Below are 24,927 nucleotides of genomic sequence, written 5' to 3' on the forward strand. Positions count from 1 at the left end.
GGAGCCAATCACATACCAATTCAAAGAGGGGGTCATAGAGTTTCTGACTGTGACCAGAAGATGGCTCCCTTCAGTCTATGAGGAGATGGTGACCCCTAAGCAGAAAGCATTTTGCGTTCTCCACTTCAATAAGAGTGAATCTGTCATAACTGTGCAACGTGATTTTCATCAGCAGTGAACCTCCAACAGCTCAGAGCGTTCGGCGTTGGTTCCACAACACTGGATGATCTCCGAAATTGCATTAAAAGAGCCGTGAGTACAGTGACACCTGACATGCTCAATCGAGTATGGGATGAGTTTGACTATGGTGTTGATGTTGTCCGTATAGCTGGAGGGGGTTCATATTGAGCACCTGTAAAATTACATGCTTTATGCTGATTTAAACCATTTACAGTTTACTACATTGTTCTGTAATGATTTACAAGTGAAATAAATCATTTTGGAATCAGATAAATCTTTTTAAATCACCCTGTACTCACAAATCTTACAATTAAATTATGTTTTTGAAATGCCCCCCATCAAGCCAATATGGCCTAAGTATATTCATTATTATATGTTGGACAAACAAACATCCCAGGTGGCTCCTCTTGAAGCTGATCAGGAGAAATCCAAAGCATTAAGTGGGGCTACTTCATTAGTTTTAATTATTTTAACACTTTTCTGGTAATTCATCTGCAGTATTTCATAGTTTATATAGCTTACCAGTTAAAAATAAGCAAAAGCCTTCCTATAAGCATTTTACTGTTACTGTTCGTCAGAAAATGGACACTTGCTCAGCACATTTATGAATATGCATTAGGGGACCAAAAGAGTGCAGGGATCGCAATCCAACCAGCGTTATACAGAATCAAACAATTAGGCCGATACAATGCAAGTGGCAATTTGCAAACGAGGAAGAGACACACTTCAAAAGCTATCTAAAAGCTAAAAGTACTTCAAGGGTCTGCGGGTTATATTTTGGTAGGCTACTCCTAGTCTTTTTTTAACATCTGACAGCAATTACACAGGTCATTTTGCAGAAAGGAAAAAGAAAAGAGAGAGAGAACACAATGTTGCGTCTTAATGTGTACCTAAGCTAAGCGAACCCTCATTACCAGAAGTTCCCTCTAAAAGCACTTTGGAGATTTGAGAGTCTGGCTTAATGGAGAGGAAAGGGTAAGAGCTGTTAATTTGCTATCAAATTAACAAATTAACAGAAAACATAGACAGATTCTTTCCCCACTGGCAGCCTCCTGTTTTGTTTAACACTAAAATTTTAAGAAACGTTGATAATCACACCTTACTGGTTTACCTGATAGGTCTCTTCCGACGCCCAAGGCCAGGCCATCTTTGATCCACAGCACAACACCGTGGTAGCCAGGAATTGAGCATGGCAGCGTGACAGGCTGACCAGCTACCACTACCAGGTCTTGGGGCTGCTGGGAAAACATGGCAAGCACCCCTGTTACAACAGAGAGAGAGAGAGAGAGAGAGAGAGAGAGAGAGAGAGAGAGAGAGTCAGTTAAATACTTGGATCTCTGACAGCTTGCCTTGAAACATCTCATGTCAGTTTAAGCGCAGGCTAACATTACTAGCACTCCATCAAGCATTCTGCTCTGAAAAAGCTTTTCGATGCATTAAAATTAATATCTCATGTTAATAGCATAGTGAGTCTCTTACCTGTCTGTCAACATCATGTAACAGAGGCACACACACACAAAATCACACACACAAAATCACGCACACACACACAGTACTGCTGCTCACTCAGTGGATTACATTAGCCGTGAGTCGTACGAGAGATACCGTGTGGCGTTCGGGCCTCTTAGGAGAGGTGTCAGTGACAGACAGACAGATAGAGAGATAGAGACTAATTTAACCTCTGTGTCATTTCTTGTGTCTCGTCATGACAAGCAGACGTAAATGTTGTTCTTAATGTCAGTGGTAGAAGCGTTTTAGCATTTGAAAAAGCTGCCTCCTGTTCTAATGTATGTGGGCGTGTGACTGTCATTGTAGCTGAGCTAACTTTGCAGGCACTATCCTTAGGAATGTGGAGCTTTAAGGACTTTTTACATGGCAAATGACAATTTCACACCTCCAGCACACAGGCGAAGTGATTCAGGCATCCCTGAGACAAGCACATATCCACCCATCTCCTAGTTGAAAAACTGTCAACCGTTGTGGACATGTGGATTGCACTGGCATCAGCCAAAGAGCCGAGTGAAAATGAACTGAAATTTATGAGACTACAATGTTGTTGGGCTAGAGCTGAGTTCAGACCAAATTTTGTCAGACTGCAGTCAAGTTCAGACCAAATTTTATTAAACTACAGTCAAGTTCAGACTGAATTTTGTCAGGCTAGAGTTGGGTTCTGGCAGAATTTTGTTGGGCTACAGTTAGGTTTGAACAGAATGTTGTAAAGGCAGGTTTCAAGCAGAATTTTATTGGGGTACAGTTAGGTTGGAACTGAATTTTGTTGGACTACAGTCAGTTCAAACTGAATTTTATCAGGCTTCTTTTGGGTCCAGACGAAATTTTTTGGGAAAGAATTTTGTTGGGTTACAGTTATGTTGGGACACAATTTTGTCAGGCTGCTGTAGGATTCAGACACAATTTTGTTAGCCTACATTCAGGTTTACATAGAATTTTGTTGGGCTACAGTCAAGTTGGGGCAGAATTTTTTAGGCTGCTCTCAGGTTCTAACAATTCTGTTAAGTTACATTTGAGTTCACACAGAATTTTGTTGTGCTCCGGTCAAGTTGGGATAGACTTTGCCAGGCTACAGTCAGGTTGACACTATTTTTGGGGGCTACTGTCAGGTTTAAACAGAATTTTGTTAGGTCATGTTTAAGTTCAGACAGAACTTTTTAGGCTACAGCTGGGTTTAGACAAAATTTTGTTGAACTACAATCAGGTTGTGATGGAATTTTCAGCTGAAATTCTGTCATGCTACAGTCAGGCCCAACTGAACTCAATTTTGTCAGGTTAAATTGGGATTCACAAGGGTGTCTGACTATAGTTGGCTTCACACAGAATGTGGTTGGTCTACTATCAAGTTGGGACGGAATTTTGTCAGGCTACCACCAAATTTATTAAAAAATAAATGATGTTGAAGTGTAGTTGGGTTTGTCCAGAATTTTGTTGGACTCTACTGAAGTTGAGATCAAAATTTAGGCCTTAAACCAAATTAATGGGAAGCTGCTCCCTCTTTTCAAAATGCTGTAAAAATAATATTGACCTGAACTGAAATAATCTAGATTTTGGCTCTTTCAGACCACAGAAGTACCTTCCATTTCTGTCTATCTAACATTTACTTCAGTCTGGCTTTGTTTACAGAGCTGCCTCTTGTACAAAAGAAGTTGCTGCAATACAGTAGAATGAATGTCTTTCATTTCCTGCCACAACATGCCTTTATTACTATGTTGCAAAGACACACTCACTGATACATAAAGAAATGGAACGATCTGCACGCTGTCAGCCCCATACGGAGCTGGATGGAGAAATGCTTGCTTGCAGAGAAATGTAATGGAGCGCATTAATGGCAGCAGTGGCAGAGCATTCAGCTGTCTCTTATATGGAACTGTCCAGGATTGGGTTATTTTGACCCTGTCTGCACTGCTTTATTCTGGGTCCCTAGAACAAGGTACTATTACACTGCTATGCAAAGGTTTGAAATCACATCAATATCTGTTGTTTTTTGCATAAAACATTTGGATTTGGATACTGTAAATAAGTCATTATTAGACCCTTATTTGTGAAGGTGCCAAGAAAGATTCTTAGGTTACGATAGAAGAACCACTCTTGGTTCCCTTAATCTTTTTAACAGACAGCATTATTTGTAAATTAAATGCACAAGTGGGAAGAACATTTAAAAGAAGCTTAAAGAACCTGCAAATATGTCTATAATGTTGGGTCCAGATGTGCATTTATATTTATAGGTGCAACAAAGTGACTGGAGACATGATAAAGTTTAGAACAATCAGACAAGAAAGTAATATCATAACATGATGCACTGTATTGCATTTACACACCTTTTTATAGCAGATTCAAGTGGGAGAAAAAAACAGAGATGTATGGAAAATGACAGAAAAACAAACACTTCTCTCAATGTGAGAAAAAAGGACTAATTGATCACAGGAATGTGACAATGCGCCTGTAATTGCTGTGGAGGTTTTGTATTAGCAAAAGCATCAGTCCTACTCTTGTCCTTCTTCGAATGGGACCTGATGCATGGCTTGTTAAGAGGTAAACACACATTCAGGGATTGATTTATACAAATTCTCCGCGGCGGATCCACGCGTATGCCATCCCTATTATTAAATCAAGACGCGGAAAGAAAAAATGTGTGTGTAATCTGTAGGCATATATTGGGCACTTCGTCTTTGAAGCCTAGGAGGCTTCGCCTGTGAGGAGCTCTATTTATTTATTTATTTATTTGTTTGTTTTGTAATCTCTCTCTCTTTGTGTGTGTGCATTTGCTTTGTGGAGAGAAATGGCCTCAGTGTAGTTCCAGACCCCGTAAGGAAAACTTGCTATTTTACAAAAATAATTAATTAATTAATTCAGTTTTTATTTGTATTTTATTTGTAGAAGTAAAACATTAGCATTTGATTCCTGAGTTTATGGTTTGATTATGTGCTACACAACAGCATGTAGCTACAGTCATAATGCGGAACACTGAAATATCCTTCAAGGGAAGCAATATAAACATGTGCAAATGTGTATTTAGCTCCTTGTGGGGACCTCAGAAAATGTCCCCAGAATGATGTGTGATGTTGTGTCAGTGGAACATGTGACTATTTGAGCTAGTCATTCACTTTGGGCTATAATTGTCAAAACTATGTCAAAAATGAGGTAAAAACACCTATAATTATGCTAATTTCTACTAAGTCCTGTCAAAAAGTATCATAGCACTAAGCTAGTGTTGATTCATGTAAACATTTTTGAGCTGTTCTAGATTAAACATGGACATTTGAAAATTGTGAAGGCATTAAGGTATATTTTAATCTGTTCTACACTTATTTCAGTAAAGAGCCCTAGATGTCACTGTTTTCTCTTTCTAACAACTGATTGAAACTTATTGTTTGAGATGCCACCCGTACTGGAAGTCAGTGACGTATCCATGACTTCCAGAAGGCCTAAAGACATTTTTCTCATGAAATTGGCCCTGCCCATTGTATATCAAATAGCATGATTGGTTGAATTCATTGTTAGTTCCTTGCTATGTTGGTGGTCAGTCTAACAAGTTGATCTGCAGTTTAGCTCCTGAAGTCCAAGAAAATGGGACAGCTAACTTGGTTGTATCTACTTAGATACCATAGAGAAAATAAATCCTGGTTGGATTGTTTTCTTCTGGGCCTTGAAAACCATTTTTAACTGTTTTGTTTCCAACCAAAATGCAATGATGAAAAACTAGTAATATTTGCAGACGTTAAACACAACAAATATGATATATTAAATAAAAACAAATTACCTTGTGGGCAACTTTCCCCAGCCCATTTTTTTTTTCCTATGGTCATACAGAAGGCGATGGAAGACAAAACAAACACACTAGTCATACTAGTTTAGTGTGCCACTAGTTTAGTGCTTTGTAGGAACCAAATGTGCCAAGAACGATGGAAAACATGATAATGTGTGATACATGGCAATGTTTGGCTGCAGCTATTAGAAAATGTAAAAAAAAGAAAAAAAATAGCTTGTGGTTGCTAAGGCTAAGGTTAGATTTGAGTTAGGCCTAGCACAGGAGCATTTAGCTACAGTCATACAAAACAACATGGAAATACTTCAGAAAGACAGGAATACAAATGTGTATGAATGGGGATGTATTTATCGCTCTGTGGGGACCAACTGTCCTCAGAATGATTGAAAACATTATGGGGACATTCGGCTGGTTCCCACTAAAACAAAATGCTAAAGTGCTTTTGTGTGTTATTTAGCTACTGTAATACAGACACTAATGAAAATGCCCAACAAAGACATGAATACAAACTTGAATGTGTTTCAGAGGTTTGGAATCATGAAGAATGTCAGGAAAGCACTCCTTCTTTTCTTTGCCTTGTCTCTGTAATCACTGGCATTGTCATCCCTCCCGAGCTGTGCACTGATTGAATTAATGTGTACTCTGTGTGTGTGTGTGTGTGTGTGTGTGTGTGTGTGCAATCGGCTGTAATACCCCCCTGTGTTTTCCCTGCTTTGTACCTGCTCTATACCCTCTTTCCACCACCTAGTCATAGCCCCCCTGTCACCACTACAGATTAGCCAAATTTAGATGCTTTTCTGCGGGTTGCCACCACCTCACCTCCCTGAACATCAGGACACCCGTTCATCGTTAATTATTACTGTACGCCATCCCATAATTATTCTGATTACTCCTAACAGCTAATTACTTTTAAGAAGTAAATAAAGAAATAACAGCAAGAAACAAGAGAGCCAGTACTGTTTATGAATATCAATAGGCTCCCCCTGAACGTGGAAAACTTTTCTCACGAGACATAGAAGCTTGCTTTATTCAGCACAGGTAAGTCTGTGCGTTTCTTTCTATTTTAAGATTCACTACTGGATGAGACAGATGCAGAGCACATCTTTAGCAAAGCCCTTTTAGTGGAAGCAACAGTGAAGGCATCCAATGTGGAAATATATCTGCCAGTTGCAATCTTCGGGGTCCAAGCACTGTTCTGCACAGTGGGATCTTATGCATTAAAAGCAGTACATTTTCACACACAGAAGATAAACGAAAGGCAGTTTTTAAAAAAAATCTATTCATCATGACTGTTGATAAAAGGCCTTCAGACAAGACTTTTGCCAAGCTTTGGTCAGATTGACCTTCTGACCCTAGTATAGTATCCTTAGTAGCCCCAATATAATAGACTTTAATCAAAGAAGTCTTTGACAAGCCATTAAATTTAAGACACAATTTGTGTTTGAAAGAATTGAACTCACAAGACATCTGTTGCTTATCTGTAGAATAATGGGGTAATATGGCTTGAACGTGTTTAAATCTCTGTAGCACTCTTTGAAGGCCAATCAATGTCAAGTTTTGCCTAGAGATACCTACTGACTAGATTTTGTAGTTGTAAAACTTAGGGTTTGCTTTGCAAAATTAGTTTTAGTGCAGAAAAAGGACAACAATACTAACAAGAAAAATCCTAACAAAAACAATAAGGTTCCAGCACAGCATTCTTGCTGTCATAATGAAAGACTGCACAGACACCAAAGGAGCCTTTCCTATTTTCTAATATTATTCATTTTTTTTTGTTTGTTTTTTTTACCGTTGCTATGAAATGCAATTTCCATCAGTTTGAGGAAGTCCCTCAGTTCAACAAAGCATTTTTGCTCTTCAGTTTACACATATGCTGAGCCCTTGTTAGCTGCTGAAAACTACTTGTTGATAAGCAACAGTTTTGTTTTGGACATGATTTATTCAGAGACATCAGTTTTACTGTTCATACTTGTCTTTAAACATTTAGTCTAATCAAAATCAAGATCAAAATAGCTTTAATATTATGAAAAACATTTTTAATGATGTAAGTCTTTTGACTAGTAAGCCAGTACGTGTATATAGACTATACCCCTATATGTACTGATCAGGTGGATTTGGGTAGCTAGGCTGAAGAGGCTTCAGCAGAAGGAGGTAGATCGCTTTGGTCAGGACTAAATGTCCATCCCAGAGCGACTTACATTCTGCCCACGCCACCTGGTGTGTCCACTTGCCCGGCTAAATGCAAAGCCTAGTTCACTCACTGCAAACATTTCAAGCAGCAGAATGCATATGTAGGTCACAGTGGGGACTGGGACCAGGGGAGGAGGAGGGAGGAAGAGTGGGGGGGTGAGCTCCACAGGAGGAACGTTCTCTCAAGCTCTCTCTCTCTCTTTCTCTCCTCTCTCTCTCTGTCTCTCTCTCTCGCATTCTTTCAAGCCACCGTCGCATCTGTCAGCGTTCCGCTCCACTGGCCTGGCCGGCCTTGGCTCAAGCCCTTCGTCCCTCCTCCCTACTCTTCCTCCCTCCTCCTCTTCCTCTTCCTCCCTCATATTGTGAGAGCACCAGCTGCGCAGCCAGTCGAGCGTGGTGCTCGACCGAGTGGAGAAGCGCAGATTCCTCTGCTCAGCCTCGCGATGACTCTGGGAGAGATTAACCCCTGGAAGGCTAAAGTTATTGTCGCTTTGCAAAACTATTAAATGTAATTACATAATTACATAATAAATAATAAGAAAAAGAAGAAGGGCTCCAGCACCAGTGGTTGGACTCCTAAAAAACCTGGTAAGAAAAAATAACTGTAGAGAATTTCATAATATTATTTAGCATATATCAACTAGTTTATCCTCAAATACAAAAATATTGAATAAAACATATAAAAGTTGAGCTAGTCAAACTCCATTTCATTAGGTTTTTACCAAGCTTTCTTAAAAATGAGGTACAAGTAAAAAAGAACTGATTTAACACAAGCAATAACAAAAACTTCTAAAGCTTAAAACATTGCAAGTCTACTCCCAGAGCTGAGAGATCAGTGCTAATGCCTGCATGAGGCTGGAATTAAGAAACTGTGATTAGTGAATTGCAGAGCATGCAGAGCAGCCGGTCTACTGTATGTATATACACACGTTATGACTCAGGTTCTGGCTGCGTGTGAACACTAATCCCTCTTATTGACGCCTTATTAACGGTGATAATCAAGGCAAGTGAGAAAAAAGGTCTCTGCAAAGAAACAACAGATGAAAAGGGACTGTCTAGACATACTGTACTCATCTGGAAGGCCACAAGATACAATCAGCCTTACAGGTAGAGCAGGTGTGTGTGCATGTGGGTGTCTGCCCATTGGTATTCACGGTGTGTTTTCTCACTGCAGACCTGTCAATGGTGTCTGTTACTATAGAGTGCCTGGAGCGCCTCTCACTCTCTGTACTTAGATTTCCACAAAGACAGCTAATTAAAGAATACCTATATACCCCATCTTCTATACCGTTTGCTCTCTGGAACAATGGGTGCCTCTGTTGAAAAAACTCCAAAGTCCTGTCTGGCTAAGTGAGCAAATGTGAATGAAGAGGAAGAACAACTAACACCAGTTTATTTTCTAATATGTGAACTAAAATGTAAGCAAGTCATACACCCAAAAAAAAAAATGTGATGTTTAATGAGTCCATAATGTATGTAATTCCAATGCAAACCTTTGGAGATTTGGAGAAACTTTTGTTGATTCCAGAATACACCCAAAGTATGACAAAACAGCTACATTAAAAAGTCCAGGGACTTTGTCCAGACCTTTTAGAAAGTCCAGCTGTACGCTCTCCAAAACACTTTTGGTTTGCTAAAGAACCGTCAAATGTATGCTTCCTTAAAGAACCCACTTTGTAAACCATGTGTGAGAATGTGAAAACCTTTCTAAAATTGAAGGAACCTTCAGCAGAACAAACATAGTTCAAAGTGGGGACTGAGATGGGGGAAAGAAGATGAGGGAGGAACTTTCCCAGGAACTTTCTCTGGACCTATGAGAAGGTAAAGCTCTACACACTTAAAACACAGCTGCCAAAGTCGTTCCCTGGAGTGATGTCATGGAAGAACAATTTTTGCTTTGCTAAGGAACTTTTCAGTGAATGGTTCCTTGAGTAATCTTGTTTGTAAATGAGATGTGCAAGTGTGCAGAACCTTTCTAATGTGCAAAGGATCTCCATCAGAACATGTGTCGCTTACAGTGGGGACTGAAACAACTGATAAGTGCAAGGTAGGAAGAGATGAAGCATGGAGAAACAGGAAACGAAAAGTCCAGGAACTTTCTCTGGAGCTTTGAGAAGGTCCAGCTTTACGCCAGGCTGGTAATCTTGTTGTTTACATTTACAACTTTTGGCAGACGCTCTTATCCAGAGTGACTTACAGGCAAAGGTAATATTAGAAGTCTAGCCCAAGGACACTTAGTGGTATAGTGTGGGGTGCTTGTCCAGGCAGGGGATTAAGCCCCAGTCTACAGCACAGAAGGCAAAGGCTTTGCCCACTACACTATACCAACCACTGTTACCTATTCTGTGCTTTCTTGAAGAATGGGTTCCTCAGTAGAAGAACCTCCAAACCCCTTCTCTGGATAAGCAAGCAGATGAGCAAAGATCTGTGCCACTTGGACACTAGTCTGTCCACTGTCAGCAGGGCCAGGCTGTGTCCAAGTGCATGGATGCATGTATTAGAGTGAGTCAGTTGTGGAGATGCGTGGTTTGACTTGAGAAAGATGCAGACTGACAGTTCGCCAGTCCCTCAGGCTCCTCTTCAGCTCAAACCAAAGAGAAGAGTTCTACTCGGAATGCCATGCTCTGAGAGCAACTATAAAAACAACATTATTTAATCAGTAAGGAGCATTAATATGGATCAGAAAATGTCTACGAAAATCAAAAAGAATTGTCCTCAAAAACTCAGCGGCTTATTTCATAGTTTCATAAACTTTCAAAGGTAAAATCCCATGCTTGAATGACATCAACCATTACTGAATAATCATAGGCTTATCAAAGCGCTGCTTGTGACACATAGTATGTAATTTTTTCCTTGCGTGTTCATTAGTATCATCGTGGTGATACCTTGTCAACTCTGGAGACACACAAAGTGTGAAAACCTGCTGTTCTTTTTTCACTCTTGCAGTTAAGTCGATAAAATCACACTTTAACAGCGGATCTGTGCATGAACGGCTAATAACCAAATCATTGTCAAACGAGCTTTGGAAAAAAAATGATGCAACAACTTGAAATACATTTTTGTGTTTTTAGCAAGCGCCACTAAGGTGTTCCTATGTTTCTAAACACATGGAATAAGAGGCAGTTGCAAGTGGGGTGGTTTTAGAGAATAGTGACCAGATCAATCCTATGGTCACTCCCTTCCACTCCACTTTGCTATACTGCAAATTTAATGTTGCCATGTGTTTTCTTGGGTGACACCTACTGGTGGCTAATGGCTGCACGAAATATATAAAATGGGAAACCACAAAGATTTTGAAATTCTATTGGGCCATCAAAGTTAACATAATAGTAACATTTTAACATAATATATCGCTGTTGTTGGAGGAAATCCTTGTATCTCCATTTTTGACGTTTTTCAGTTTTTGAAATAATTTGAAAATACTGTTACCCTTTACACTGTTCGTAAACTTCATGATGAATGGACTGAAAGAAATGACCCAAAATTATATGAAAAAAAAGTCTGGTTCCATTGACTTACATTCAAAGTAAAGTAAGTTTTTTCCTTCTCCTGTAAAGTTACCATTTTGGAGATATGAGATTTTCTTCTGATAACAGCGATATGTTTTTAACAATGTTTAAACATTTTCCCAGTTTGACCTGCCAAACTGTAGCAGTGCAGGGTGGAGCTCAGCTGCTTACACACTGCATTTTGCTATGATAGATTCCAAGGTTGTAGCTCTTTTGTTCAAATTGCTCCAGAGAGACATGTTGATAAATCAACAATCAGCAAACTAACAAAAGCAACAGCAATGTGGAAAGCTCCAGTTATCCTCGAGAGCCTCCACTGTAATATCCATATGGATGTGTTTATATTGCACACATCAGTCCAAAAATGCACTGCTTTTTAGATGTAAAACTTCTTTCTTAGGGTCTTTAAGTAAAAGTTTGAGCAGAAGAGGCAAAAATAATGCAATTAATTACAACTGTATATTATAATTGTTTGATTCTACACACCAAACCACATCAATATCTGAAATTTGAGCTCTCCACCTGCTACCATGTTGACTCAGGCTATTCTAAAGACAGAAGATGCTGCCATGCTTGCTGCCATTGCTGCCTGATGCAGTCTGCTCCAACTGCTTAACGAGCTCTGAACATAAAATGGCATCATGAGTTCAAACCGTTATTTTTGCAATTGGAAATATGTGCTCCATCAAAGTAGTGGCATCACAAAGGCTACGCCTGTAACTTATCACTTGTTTGCTTGAGTAAGAAGCCTCCGAAGTCAGAACTGTCAGATCACGTTCTTTTCATATCAAAATCAATGCGACAGCAGCATTTGGAGATGACTTCAGTATGACTTCAAGTGAAGAACACTTTAAAAGGCTCAAATGGCTCCATTCATCCTCTGCATTAGGGAGTCAATAACCAGTGGTGCGCTAAGTCCACCGTTGCGTGTGCCTCACATGAACAGGCATGGCACTTTTAATCTGTACTCACATGGAGGAGAGCTATGTTTTGCCTATTCAAGCAAGCAGAAGAAAAGAACTTTGAATGCTAGCCATGCTTATCGGACTGTTCTCCATCCATGACAGTATATCGTCCAGACCAGGCTGTTGGAGGTCAGGAGGTCGCTGGTCCAAGGCTGGCTGAAGGCAGCTACTTTTGGACCACTTTTGTTACGCTCCAAGGTAATTTGTTTACCATTTGATGGTGCCATTTTCATCTACCGCTCATGGGCCGCTTTCCCTGCTCACGCTGCGTGAATCAGAACGGAAATTAATATCAGAAGCCGCGGTGGCACAGCCACTCAAGCTTGTTAATCAGCGCTTCCACAGGACCGCCACTGGAACAGTCGCTCAGCGTCGCATGCATCCACGCTAAGCTAATCAGGCAATAATATTAGCTCCCTGAGTCCATTTCCTCCCTTCAGCGCGTGTTTTGGGTCTCTTAAGTGTGGAGTGGAGCACTGGGGAGAGTGTGAGTTAATCTCACTCTTGTGGCCTAGCATTGAGTGCACACCCCTGAGTTTTGTGGAGGCTAGAGCCTCGCCCCTCTCCCTTAGCGAGAGGCTGCTCATTTAGCTAGCCGCTGGAGAGAGCAGCCTGCTAATCCCTCTCCTGCTTTCAGGCGGAATGGTCCGCTATGCTAACAAAAGAAGGAGAAGAAAGAACAAATCTCCCCTTTATTGTGTTTGCTGTCTCTGTAAAGGCCCAGGCAGAGGGGGAATGACATCGCAAATTGCTGTCCAATCCATTAGTTTGCTCCACTTCTTTCCTCCATTGCCACCCATGTATTACGAACGTCTCAATCAAGGCTCTTTTTTGTCTCCGACCCCAATGTGATATTTTTCGCCTTTTGCAGATGACAAAATTGCAGTGCAAATTTCAAGTTTATTAAAGGTACCACAACCAACTCAATTTGGGAAAGATATGCCGGGCTGCCAATTACTTGCTAAAGCATCGCTCTTTTAGACCATTTTGAAATGGCCGTCTTGAATACACTGCTTTCATACCTCAGCTTTTAATGTGCTGTTGTGTAATAGCCACAAAGTCAAGTTTTACATTTAGGTAGTTTAACCATGTTTGGAAAAAAGGCAGCTAGTTTATCTAGGAGTCATTCCTATGTTCCAAGGGCTGTAAGTTTCAAGGGTTCTATGCTCCAGGAGTTTTGTTTACACCCTGGGATGTCTAGGAAACAACCTCATGCTTCCAGGGCCCTTTGTTCCACAGGACTAGTGTTTCTTCTTTGTAATTTTAGAAACAGCCGTATTTTCCCAGGTACTTTCCATATTTTCGCAGGTACCTATATTCCTTGGCACCTATTTTCCTTCAATGTAGCTTTACATGTTCCCACTGCCCCATATTTCAGCTCCTTGTTTTCTTTAACCTCTTATTGACCAGGGCATATTTTGGTTTGTCCATCTGAATTTACATGACCAAATCGTAAGGCAAATTATTCAGTAACTGCTTGAAATAACTGTGAATTTTTATTTTATTTATTTATTTATTTATTTATTTTTTGTACAAGCTCCGCACAAATTAACAGAACATGTGTTTTATGATCATACACATATTGCTACATGCTTACAATTTATCACTGAAAACCAAAAATCTTAGACGCTCTTTGTATTTTTTTATAAAAATACTTTTTATAGAGTAGATCACTGAGGAGACGCCATCTGTTTATAGTTTATAGCCCAGATTTGTGGAAAAATGGGTCGACTTTCAGTCGACAAAAAATAGTGAGTTCAGCCTTTTTTTTTTATAAGGGTTTAAAATTACATCACCCATCTATTTGACTGGAAAGAAGACAGTTACAGCTCTCATACGACACCCACCTTTTGAATGTATCTTATGAAATATGAAAGTTATGAAGAATATGACAAAGTGCATTTTGGAACCACCGGTGGTTCCAAGGAGTTGAAAAGGTTAAATTGTTTCTACAAAAAATATCACTAATATCCGTACCTCAGATATACCAACAAACTAAGATATTCTGTTATTTTGAATATGGACACTCTCAAAAATGGTTTCCTTAGCTAGCTAATTAGCTCACCAAGGCTAGTCTTGAGGCAAATGCATAGCTGTTAAACAGTTTGGTCCTTGTTGTTTCAGTGCTTTGTCTCTTTGTTATCAGTATCCTTATCAGTGTTTCTTAAGTCTGGTATGGGAGGCTCACTGCCCTGGACTTTTTAGCTTTTTCCATGCTCCCAACATACCTGATCCAACTAATTAGCTCATTACCATTGCTGTATGACCTTAGGTGAGCCCATGACCCTAACCATGACCTTAGCAGTTTTTCAGGGATATCCTGAACCCCGAGTTTCATTTCAGCCCCTACTACCTTGGCCTATCCACTCCTCTTCCATTTGAGTATTCTTGTGGTGGGCTTGCCATATTCAGGGATATCTCAAAGCAATTAGGGGAGAGTAGGAGTAGGCTATTAAACCCTCCAACACTGGTTGAGCATCAATGCAGACTCCATGGAAGTAGGATGGAGGAAGCAGCATAAAGTGTTAGTTCTATAAAAGTATTTAGTCAAATATTTGGAACATGGTATGTTCTCCATATCTACAGTGGCACTGCAGACAGTACAAGAGATTGTTTTAATTTTCCATTTTTTTTTTCTTAATAGGATTTTACTTAATACAGTTGATACAGATTCTTTAGAATATACCATTATTTGGCTCCAAAACCTTTTTTTTTCTGATTAAATCTAGCACAGATTTACCACAAACATAAAATTAGCTCAGCACAAGCTGCTACTTCAGTGCTAACCTGAGCGGGCTAAGCCATACTAACATATTCGAGGACATCATAAACGACAGAGTCCTTGTGGGCATCAGCTAATCCACACCCCGGGAGCTAGAGTAAACACAAATGAGGGTAATATGGATTACTCTATCAGAGGCCAGCACAGCCTAATTGAATTCTACCCATTGGGCCTGGTCTGATGGCTGGATCAATCAGCGCTCTTGCTGTGGACTCCAAATGCTGTGCTTATCGAGGCCTCATCTTCCCCTGCATCACTAATGCCTTTCAGCTCAAACAGCCAGGCAGCACCCAGTGACCAGGAGCACAGTCCAGCACCAAAACTCTAAGTAGTCTTTACTGTAGAAGAAATGTTTTTTATTCAAAGGTACAGAAAAGTTCCTAATATGATGTGGAATAACGACATTATCTAAAATTGGCTAGCATATCAGAAAAGTGATTTTATTCTGAGTTTTTACTTGTACTTCAAATTACAGTGGCAGTTTTATATTGTGTTTTATAACTTGTTTATAACTGATTTAAAGGAATAAACTTTTTGCTACTCCATTTTGCACATAGATTTTAATTATAGAGAGCTGATGATACAACAACCACATGTGACCTTTACAAAACTTAATGAAAAATGTTGCTTATTTTTGGGAAGCAGTTATTTAGCTAACATGAATATGACAGCTGTTTGAACAATATGATAGTGACAGCTAAAAGTTAACATCAAAACAACAAATAAATGTGATCATCCTAAAGCTTAATAAAAAAACACTGTTTATTCTTTAGTGACCAGTTAGCTCAGCTAGCTAGCTATCTAGCCAGCTAACATTAATATGACAGCGGTTTCACCAATGTAATAGTGACGGCTAGAATATTTATACAGGCATGCTGACAATTCTCCATCAAACTATGCAAATTTTACCTAATATGTTGCTTTCTGGTAACCAATTGCCTTAGCTAGCTAGCCAGATGAAATGACAGCTATTTGAACCACATAACTGACAGCTTAAAAGTGATTCAAATATGATAATGATACAACAATCAAATGTGAGTTTTGTTGACAATGAGTTGACACTTTTCTGATAAACAGTAAGGTTAGCTAGCTAGCTTGCCATCTATCTTGAACATGATAGCTGTTCGAACAATATTAAAGGGACGGCTAGAAAAATGACAGAGATGATTCTATATTCTAAATTCTAAATGATTCTAAATTCTATGACAAACCAAGATGAACTGTGCAAAGCTTAAAAAAAATTGTCTTACTTTTTCCTGGTAAACAGGTGGCTTAACTAGCTAGCAAGTCAGCTAGCATTTAAATGACAGCCTATTGAACAATATAAGAGGAACAGCTAGACAAATGATACAAAGATAATTATAAAAATTCTATAACCAACAAAATCAGTTTCAAAAAACACACCAAAAAAATGTTTATCATTTCTAGTAAACTGTTAGTTTAGCTAACAAGCCAGCTAACATGGTGATCATATGGCAATATAAGACGATATAAAACAACAATAGAAAAGTGAATGATATAAAAGTGACAACTGGAAAAATGATACAAAGATGATAAAAATGATACATAGAGGCAAATATCAGACTAAATAACACACTGAATAACAGCGAAATCTGAAAAATACCAGCAACTACTTTTGTTTATGCATTGACATTATATTTCATAAAAGTAGCAAATAAATATGTGAAAGTCTTACTATGTCAACCTTAAAAGCACAAGCCATCTCAGTATTTCTAATTATTCTCAACACAACATTACTGGGTCTCTCCATTTAGTTATCATTTCCCATCCTGCTCTCGTTCCTCCTGTACTGGCTGCCTCAACCTTGGCCCACACAGCTGGGTGAAGAAGGGCCGAGCTGATTGACGGGGCAAATTTACACAGGCGCCCTTCCCCGCGGGAGTCGGAGTCATGCCCCCGGCCTTCATCGCCACATGCCGATCACTCAACGTTTGCCCTAATCCACTGCCACGGTCTTGATTGACGCGCTTAATTATCTGCAGCGCAATCACTAATTTGACAATCCTGCAGAAAGGCGGCAAGAAGCGCATCAATTAATCAGCACAGCTTCCAGACTGAGGAGGTGTGCTCTTATCGTCCCAGGTCAGATTAGATTTAATTTTGTTTGTTTCTCTGTTCTTTTTTTAAATTCTGGCAGGGCAGGGCTGGGAGCATTAGGCTGTACTGTAAAAAGCTTCAAATGAGTCACATTATCAGTTCGCTGCCTGTGATAGTTATGCTTGTCTGTAAACGTTCATCAGCCGGAACGAAGGAGCTCTAAATGAAGTAAACAGCCACCTGGGTTTACTGTTTGTTGGAGATTTGTGTACCACCCCCCACCCACATACACACATACACACACTCAAGTTTATTTTTATATACTGTCAAGTCATACTTATGTCCCATATGTGTTATTTATATGTGTTTATGTTTATATGTTTATATGTTTATACGCTCATTGTCCATTTTATCAGCTCCACTTACTGTATAGGTGCACTTTGTAGTTCTACAATTACAGACTGTAGTCCATCTGTTTCTCCATCTGCGTACTTTGTTAGCCCCCTTTTACCCTGTTCTTCAGTGGTCAGGACCCCCATGGACCCTCACAGAGCAGGTACTATTTGGGTGGTGGATCATTCTCAGCACTGCAGTAACACTGATCTGGTGGTGGTGTGTTAGTGTGTGTTGTGCTGGTACGAGTGGATCAGACACAGCAGTGCTGCTGGAGTTTTTAAACACTGTGCCCACTCACTGTCCACTCTATTAACTTATTGGTCCACCCTGTAGATGTAAAGTCAGAGACAGCAGCTCATGTGTGTCAGCATAGTTTGTGTTGGTCATCCTCTAGACCTTCATCAGTGGTCACAGGAGGCTGCCCACAGGACACTGTTGGCTGGGTATTTTTGATTGGTGGACATTTTTGATTGGTGTATATGATCACCTTCCTAATATGCTGTTGGTCCTCCACATTCTGCCAAAACAGCTACAACTCCACACCCAACACCCCACAATCCATGTCATTTTGGAGATGCTACGATCCAGTTTGCCCTTGTCAAAGTTGCTCAGGATCCACTGAGGTATGGACTCTACCAGACCTCTGAAGATGCCTTGTGGTATTTGGCACTAAAGACTTCAATAGCAGATCCTTCAAATCCCGTAAGTTGTGAGATGGAGCCACCACAGATTGGACTTGTTGTTCTAGGACACCCCGCAAATGCTTGGATCTGGGGAATTTGGAGGCCAGGGCCACACCCTGAACTCTTTGTCATGTACCTCAGACATTTCCCAAACAATATGTGGAGTGTGGCAAGGCACATTATCCTGCTAAGAGAGGTCACTGCCATTGGGGAATACTACTGAAGGGGTGTACCTGGTCTGCAGTGCTTGTTAAGGTAGGTAGCATGTGTCAACTTGATGAACGGGAGGAGCATTTGTCACACTCTCTAGCTTGTTTTCTTTCCAAAGTGCATCCTGGCACCATCACTTCCACAGGTAGATGGTACACATATTCCTGGCTGTCCATGTGATATAAAAGAAAACAGGACTCATTGGACCTCTTCCACTGCACCAAGATACAGTTCTAATGCTTGCATCCCCATTGTAGGTGGACAACAATGGACAAGGGTTAGCATGGGCAGTTTGACCAATCTGTAGCTTCATTCGCAGCAGAATGCGATGCACTGAGTTTGTCACACATTCATCCCATAACCATCATTAAAAATGTATGTGATTTGTACCACAGTAGCCCTTCTGTCACCCAACACCGTGTCACTCATTCGTGATTTGTCCCTCCTAGGATGGTGTGGTGTATACACACTTTGGTAGGTATACACCACTGCTGACCAGGGATACCCCAAAAGCCTTGCCATTTTGAAGATGCTCTGACCCATCTCTGTGGCCATAATGACCAAGTCGCTTAGATCTTCATGCCTGCCCATTTCTCCCACATCCAAAGCATCAATTACAAGAAGTGACTTTTTGCTTACCATCCAGTACATCCCAGACCTTGACATGTGCCTTTGTTACGAGACAATGAACATTAACCATCAGCTTTGAGTAGTCACAATGTTTTGGCTCATTGGAGTATGTTATTATGGAGACTTTCCTAAGCCTAACCATAAACCTAATACTGACCTTAACCACACTAACCAAAAAGAAATGCTTTTATTTACAAAGTCAGTCATTTTGTCTTGAAAATCTATGAAAACACACAAATGCACACACACACACACACATGCTCAAAGGGTGCAAAAAAACCCCTGACCTTCACACTCATTCCCAGCCAAAGTCCATTTCAGATTAACAAATGCATAATTCATAATGAATTTGGGGTCAATACTGAGTGAATTGATCTCTGAAAGCTAATTCATAACAGAAAGTGTGGGGACTCGTGGCTGGGTCATTGCCACGGCTGCATTTCGGATTCCATTTATCTGTCAGCAATGGATTAGCTGAAAGGCATTAATACATGAGTAGATGGAGTGGTGACATTTCAGTGCATAACTAAAAGTAAATGAATGCACAGTCAAATGTATCCTTTTATCGTAAAAGGTAGCTGAGTAAATGATTCTGTATTCAAACACAACAGCTTTTGGACTAATTTCTCAAATATGTATTGAATTTGTTATAATACTGGCCAGTAGTGAATGAGGTAGACAGCTGACACATGCCGCATGACAACAGTCTGTAATTCTACACCTATACAGTAGGCAGGTGAAGCTCATAAAATGGTCAGGGAGTGGAAGTACAAGGTATATGTTTCTAATAAAGTGGCTGGTCAGTGTATTTTTGTTTCTGTTTAAATAAATAGAAGTCTATAAGGCTGGCCCTTCTCCATCTAGAGCAATCTGATAGTGCCAGAGAAGTGGGCCATCATGATGGACAAGCACTCAAGTTTCCAGCTGCTGTGATGTGCTTTACTTTCTAAATGAACTCCGCTTGCACCTGGGTGCGCTGCACCTGAGTCGCAAACGCATTTCTCTGGAACCTAAATGGTGCTGATGGCAAGAAACTTGTAATTGTTTTCATTTCCGTCCATTCACGTTTGTTTTGGAAATGACATTTTAGTAGTTTGTGTGTATTTGGAAACCGCCAAAAAAAAATAAATAAAATAAAACATTTTCAGTTAATGGCCTTTTGGACTGCTATGAATTAGTTTTTATGATTCATTGCCCATCAATGAATTCTGTTGAAAGTACAGATTCTGTACTTTCAATCAGTGATACATTTGCTTTTTTAGGTAAGAACAAGGTAAAGAATATTTTAATATTATTCAATGAAAAGATGAGTGGTTTATTGTGCATATTGTTTTGTAAAATCCTAATTGTTATCATTGAAAGAAATGAAATATTGGAAATGCAGGCTTGACCGTGTTAATAAAGAATGTAAATTAAATGTAAATGTAATTTGTTGTGTAACTAACTGTGTAATTACAATGTAACTACCAAATAATAGTGTGATTGAATTTATATATTGTAAGGGGGCATTATTTTAAACTCTATCAAGCACACTTCTCTTCACTGATGTCTATGGAACAGATTGCACTGTAACTATAAAACACTTATCTAGCCAGTGCAATATGCTTTGTCTTTTTAAGTTGAAAAAAACATTTTTGTTCTGAACATCCATGAAAGAGCACCACATATTATCTACAGGACCAATCCATACCAAGTGTACCCTCTCTTGCCACTTATCCAAATGTATTAGAACAAACGGAGCTGTAAAACACGTGACCCAAAGTTTACAATTTGAATGTGAAAACAGATGAAGCGTTATTCTTTTTTATTTTTATTTTGGCTCCTAACAAGAGCTCCCAGTGGGATTTCTAAGACCTGGTAGACCACCAAAACTGTCACCATCAGATAAACAGCACTTAAAGCTTTCCTCTTTGAAAGAGAGGAGAAAATCAAGCTCTGCTCTTGCTTCAGATCTGAAAAAAAAAAAATAAAAAAAAATAAAAAATCCACAGGTGTTTCTTGCACAGTGAAAAGACTCAATAATATGATTCTAAAAGGATGATTCTGAGAAAATCAAAGACAAATCAAAAATCAAATCTAACTAAGATGCTGCTGATGTTCTCAGAACAATGGACTGGCCACCCCAGAGTCCAGACCTCAACCTCATTGAACGTGTTTGGATTTCTAAGACTATAACTTTGGAAATGTGGAAAAACTGCAGATTTCTTTGAGAAACTAAAACTAGAAACTGAAAAGAATGGAAACCCCAGACACACTAAATACTGAAACATTGAATATTATTTAGTTGTTGAAGCTTCTTTGTCATTTTCTGCTAAATATATTGCATGTTTTTTGATTTTTTTTCTGATGCTAAGAAAAGACTTGTACTTAATAGCCATTTTGACTGCAAGTTAAATAAACGAAAGGTGGCATATGATGTTGATCAGTACTATAAAAGTTTTGAAATGTTTATCATCTCAGTCTTTCAAATTCTCTCAGATCGCTATCTTGAGTTTACCTACATGTCAATCAAATGTGTTAATCCACCCCTAAGAAAAAACATCCTTCTTCTTTGAAAGCAAGATACGCAGCATGGCTGGCATTTAGAAATGTGTCGTCCCTTAAAACAGCAGTGAAAAAGATAAAAAAATATAATGAATTCTTAAAATAAGCTGTACAATAAGCCACAACCAGACTGCAAATATGCAGACTGGAAGAGTCCGTCACAAAATGCCTCACAGAAGCGCTCGCTTTGAAATATGGAGAATCTCAAAAGCATATGAGGCGTGGGTGGGTGTAGTTTATCAGGAGACTGAAAAGGCTCGACATGCAGGTTTGCCTTAGAATCATTAGATGAATTGTTAAAGAAAAATCTCGAACTTCTGGAAACATAAGTCTCTCATATAATAACCTGGCATTGCTTTTTCTTTTTTTTTCCCTTTTGCCAGAGAGACGTATTGGCTCCCTAAGGCACAGCTGGCAAAGACAGTCTAATAGTCAAATAATCACTGTATGCTGGCAGCGTGAGTAATATAAGATGAGGCTTGTGTGTGGGGGTTTATTTGTGTGCGTACTGGGGGGGGGGTCCTTCATTTTTCCTCTGATCTGAATGTACAAACTCATTTCCCATCCCACATGCTCCAGTAAAAAAAAACAAATAAGCCGTCACGAGCCGGCCGGCCGGATTGCGGCGCAATGACTCCTGCGCTAATGAAGATTTGTCTCCGCCACCGCAAACACGTGGATAAACATCAGCGGCCTGCAATAGCTGCCATATTTATGCCTGCAGTCACACAAGGCATTATGCACAACAGGGCGGTTTCTCAGGCAAAATAAAGACGGATTGCCCATGATGATGAGTGCTAAAAATGAAAAACGACGGATAGAGGAGGCCTCGGGGTGAGTTGAAGGAGGATGGGCGGGGCAGAGGGGGTGGGGCAGGGTCGTCCGACCCATAAACCATTGGGAGAACGATAGAGAGAGAGGTATTCATGGAGACATCAAATATCATAAGCCTTTATTGAATCTTTTTTTTTTTTTCTTTTGGGCCCGTATCTTTCCTCCGGATCTCATCAAGTCGTACAAAGAAAGCGCTCGGAGGCTTCATAAGCTGCGGAATGGCTTTGTGTCACAGTGTATCCTTGCTTTTATTAATCCTAAATTCTTTTTTTTTCCCTCTCGACGTGGCTCGGGTATCTGATGAGTTGCTGGTTTTAGACGCAAGTGTGCAATAAAACGCAAAAATACAAGTTGACCTCCAATTATTGTTTCTTTTGCAAATCAGAAGAAGTGAAGGGGGAAAAAAAAGTCCAGTTTCCAAGGTAACTCTTTTTCAAAGAGAATTGCATATTATTCTAGTCAGGCTATAAAGCAATACGTCTCATCTCCACTTCTCGAAGCAAGTATTGATCTGAAGAAAACAAGGGAAAAAAAAAAAAACAACAACCATTAAAAAAAAGCAAGTTAGATGTAAAAGCATATAGCTGCTTTCTCTGTTCTCTTTGTTGTTCAGGTAGAAAGTTGACCAGATGGATTCTTAACTCAAACCTTCTGAGCCTCTGTAGTTCAGCCAAAGCTTCACGATCAGTAAAAATCACACAAGGCTGTTGAACCATCCAACCATCCAACAAGGCAAAAACACTTTCTGAATGCTCACTTCCGTAAGTTATCCCAGCAAACTCATAGATTCAACAGTGGTTTTCACATTCACAGTGGTGAACTGTGATCCATATATTTCCGTTGCTTTGACGAAGATTAACTATAAAGGCAGATCAAAGTGGTAGGAGTTAAAAGACCCTGGAGTTTCTTTTTTTCCATGTCAGAAGAGGTGAGCAGACTGGTAAAATATGCAGTCGGGCTTTGAATATGTATAAAAATCTGAAGTTAACAAGATGTCATGTTCAAAAATCTCTACTAAGACTTCTTTTTAACCAGGAGCCTTGCCAGGAGGACAAAGTGGTAAGAAATGATCATCAAGAAAAATGGTTGTATTTCATGATCTGCAGAACCAGATGGTTTCAGGGGTACTCCTCTTAGAGTACAAGAACAAGGCTTGTTACATTATGTTTCTGAATATATTGGTTCATTTTTTATGTAGTGGTTTTTACAACACATATTGTCCCAGACATTTCCTGAAATCAAGCCCCTGTTTCAGGGACACTGAGAGAGACAGTGGCCGGAAAAATCTCCCTAAGTACAAGAATCACTCAAAAGGAAAAACTCTGAAAGGAAGCAAGATTCAAAAGGATAATTCTCTAAGAACCACTGAGAGGAACCAAGACTTAAAATGAAAAACTCCCTAAGACCATAAGGAAAAAACTACTGTCGGGAAAACCCAGACAACTTCCTAAGAAAATGGGGAAGAAACATTGATTGGAACCATGACTGAAAACTCCCCAAAAGCATGAGGAAAAACACTTAGATTAACTGAGACTCAACAACCTATCCTCCTCTGCACCTCACAGGCTAATGTGGTCAAGCATAGTTTTACAAGGAATATTAAACAGAAGCTCTTGGACCATACAGAGGAAAGATCTGGGAGATAAGCCTTGGTAAAAACTCTGTCGCAGATCTGGTGGACATGTATAGGGTGTTAGAAATGACACATCAGTCATTACCAAGCTCATTATAAATACTGGCAGAAAAATATCTGATGGTTGATTATTCATAAAATCTGTAGCGCATCTAGCATCTATGGATGGTTTAGTGTCTGTAATAAGCTGATTTAATCATTGTAACCGTTTCATTGCTTTAATGGAGAATTAATGTTGAATTAATGTAACAAATTAGACAACATTAGTTTTAATGAACTGAACATTGTTTGATGACAATAACAGATATATAACACATGGGAAAAGGTGGGCAGTAAACAGTAAACAGTTAAGATAATTTTGACCTTAATTTAAGAGGAATTCCACCATTTTTTTCAGAAAAAGGTAATATTTTTTCATAGTTTCACCAAGGTCTCTGCATAATTCAATCACTAAGATGTAATCAAAGTCATTCAGAGTGGTCTGATGTGTAATGGTGCATTGTAGAGAAACCAATTTGGATTTCTTTACAGTGGTCATGGTAGGAATGAGGGGTTGTGAGGTCTACAGCACAAATATAACACAAATATTGCAGTGAATCTACTCATCTACATGAGTTTTATATAGGCCTATTAGGTTTGTTACAATGGTTGTAACGGAACAGAACCAGCCAGACGCTCGCGGTAAAAGACAAGGAATGAGACTTTACTTAAAAAAGGTTTAAGAAACAATATTAGGCAACCAGATTCGGAAGGGCAAAGACAAAAAGGCAAAGTTACAAAACATGGTCAGGAAACACAGAAGGCAAAATACAGACATAAACGCTCATTAGCTCAACAAAGAGAACCAATACCTCACAATTATTCTATGCTACAGCCAAGGCTTATATACTAAACTACAGCTGGTCGTATGACATACATCACAGGTGACAAAGGTTAGTATTCAGGTTAACCGGAACGTTGACTGGTGGATTGTGGAAGTTCCTGGGTCATATGATGTCCCAGAATTCTGGGAAATGAAGTCCTTACGAATGTCAG

The 24,927-nt window shown here is 39.5% G+C and overlaps 1 protein-coding gene across 1 annotated transcript in view; it reads right to left on the reverse strand.

Annotated features, from left to right (window-relative positions):
* The window catches only part of kirrel3b (kirre like nephrin family adhesion molecule 3b), a 282,884-nt gene that overhangs the window by 102,144 nt on the left and 155,813 nt on the right, over nucleotides 1-24,927 (reverse strand). Inside the window, exon 2 of the mRNA XM_036585496.1 lies at nucleotides 1,292-1,441. Within this exon, the coding sequence (XP_036441389.1) occupies nucleotides 1,292-1,441 (150 nt within the window). The remainder of the gene's footprint in view (nucleotides 1-1,291; nucleotides 1,442-24,927) is intronic.

Source organism: Colossoma macropomum, unplaced genomic scaffold (assembly GCF_904425465.1).
Source record: "Colossoma macropomum unplaced genomic scaffold, Colossoma_macropomum, whole genome shotgun sequence".
NCBI classification, from domain to species: Eukaryota; Metazoa; Chordata; class Actinopteri; order Characiformes; family Serrasalmidae; genus Colossoma; species Colossoma macropomum.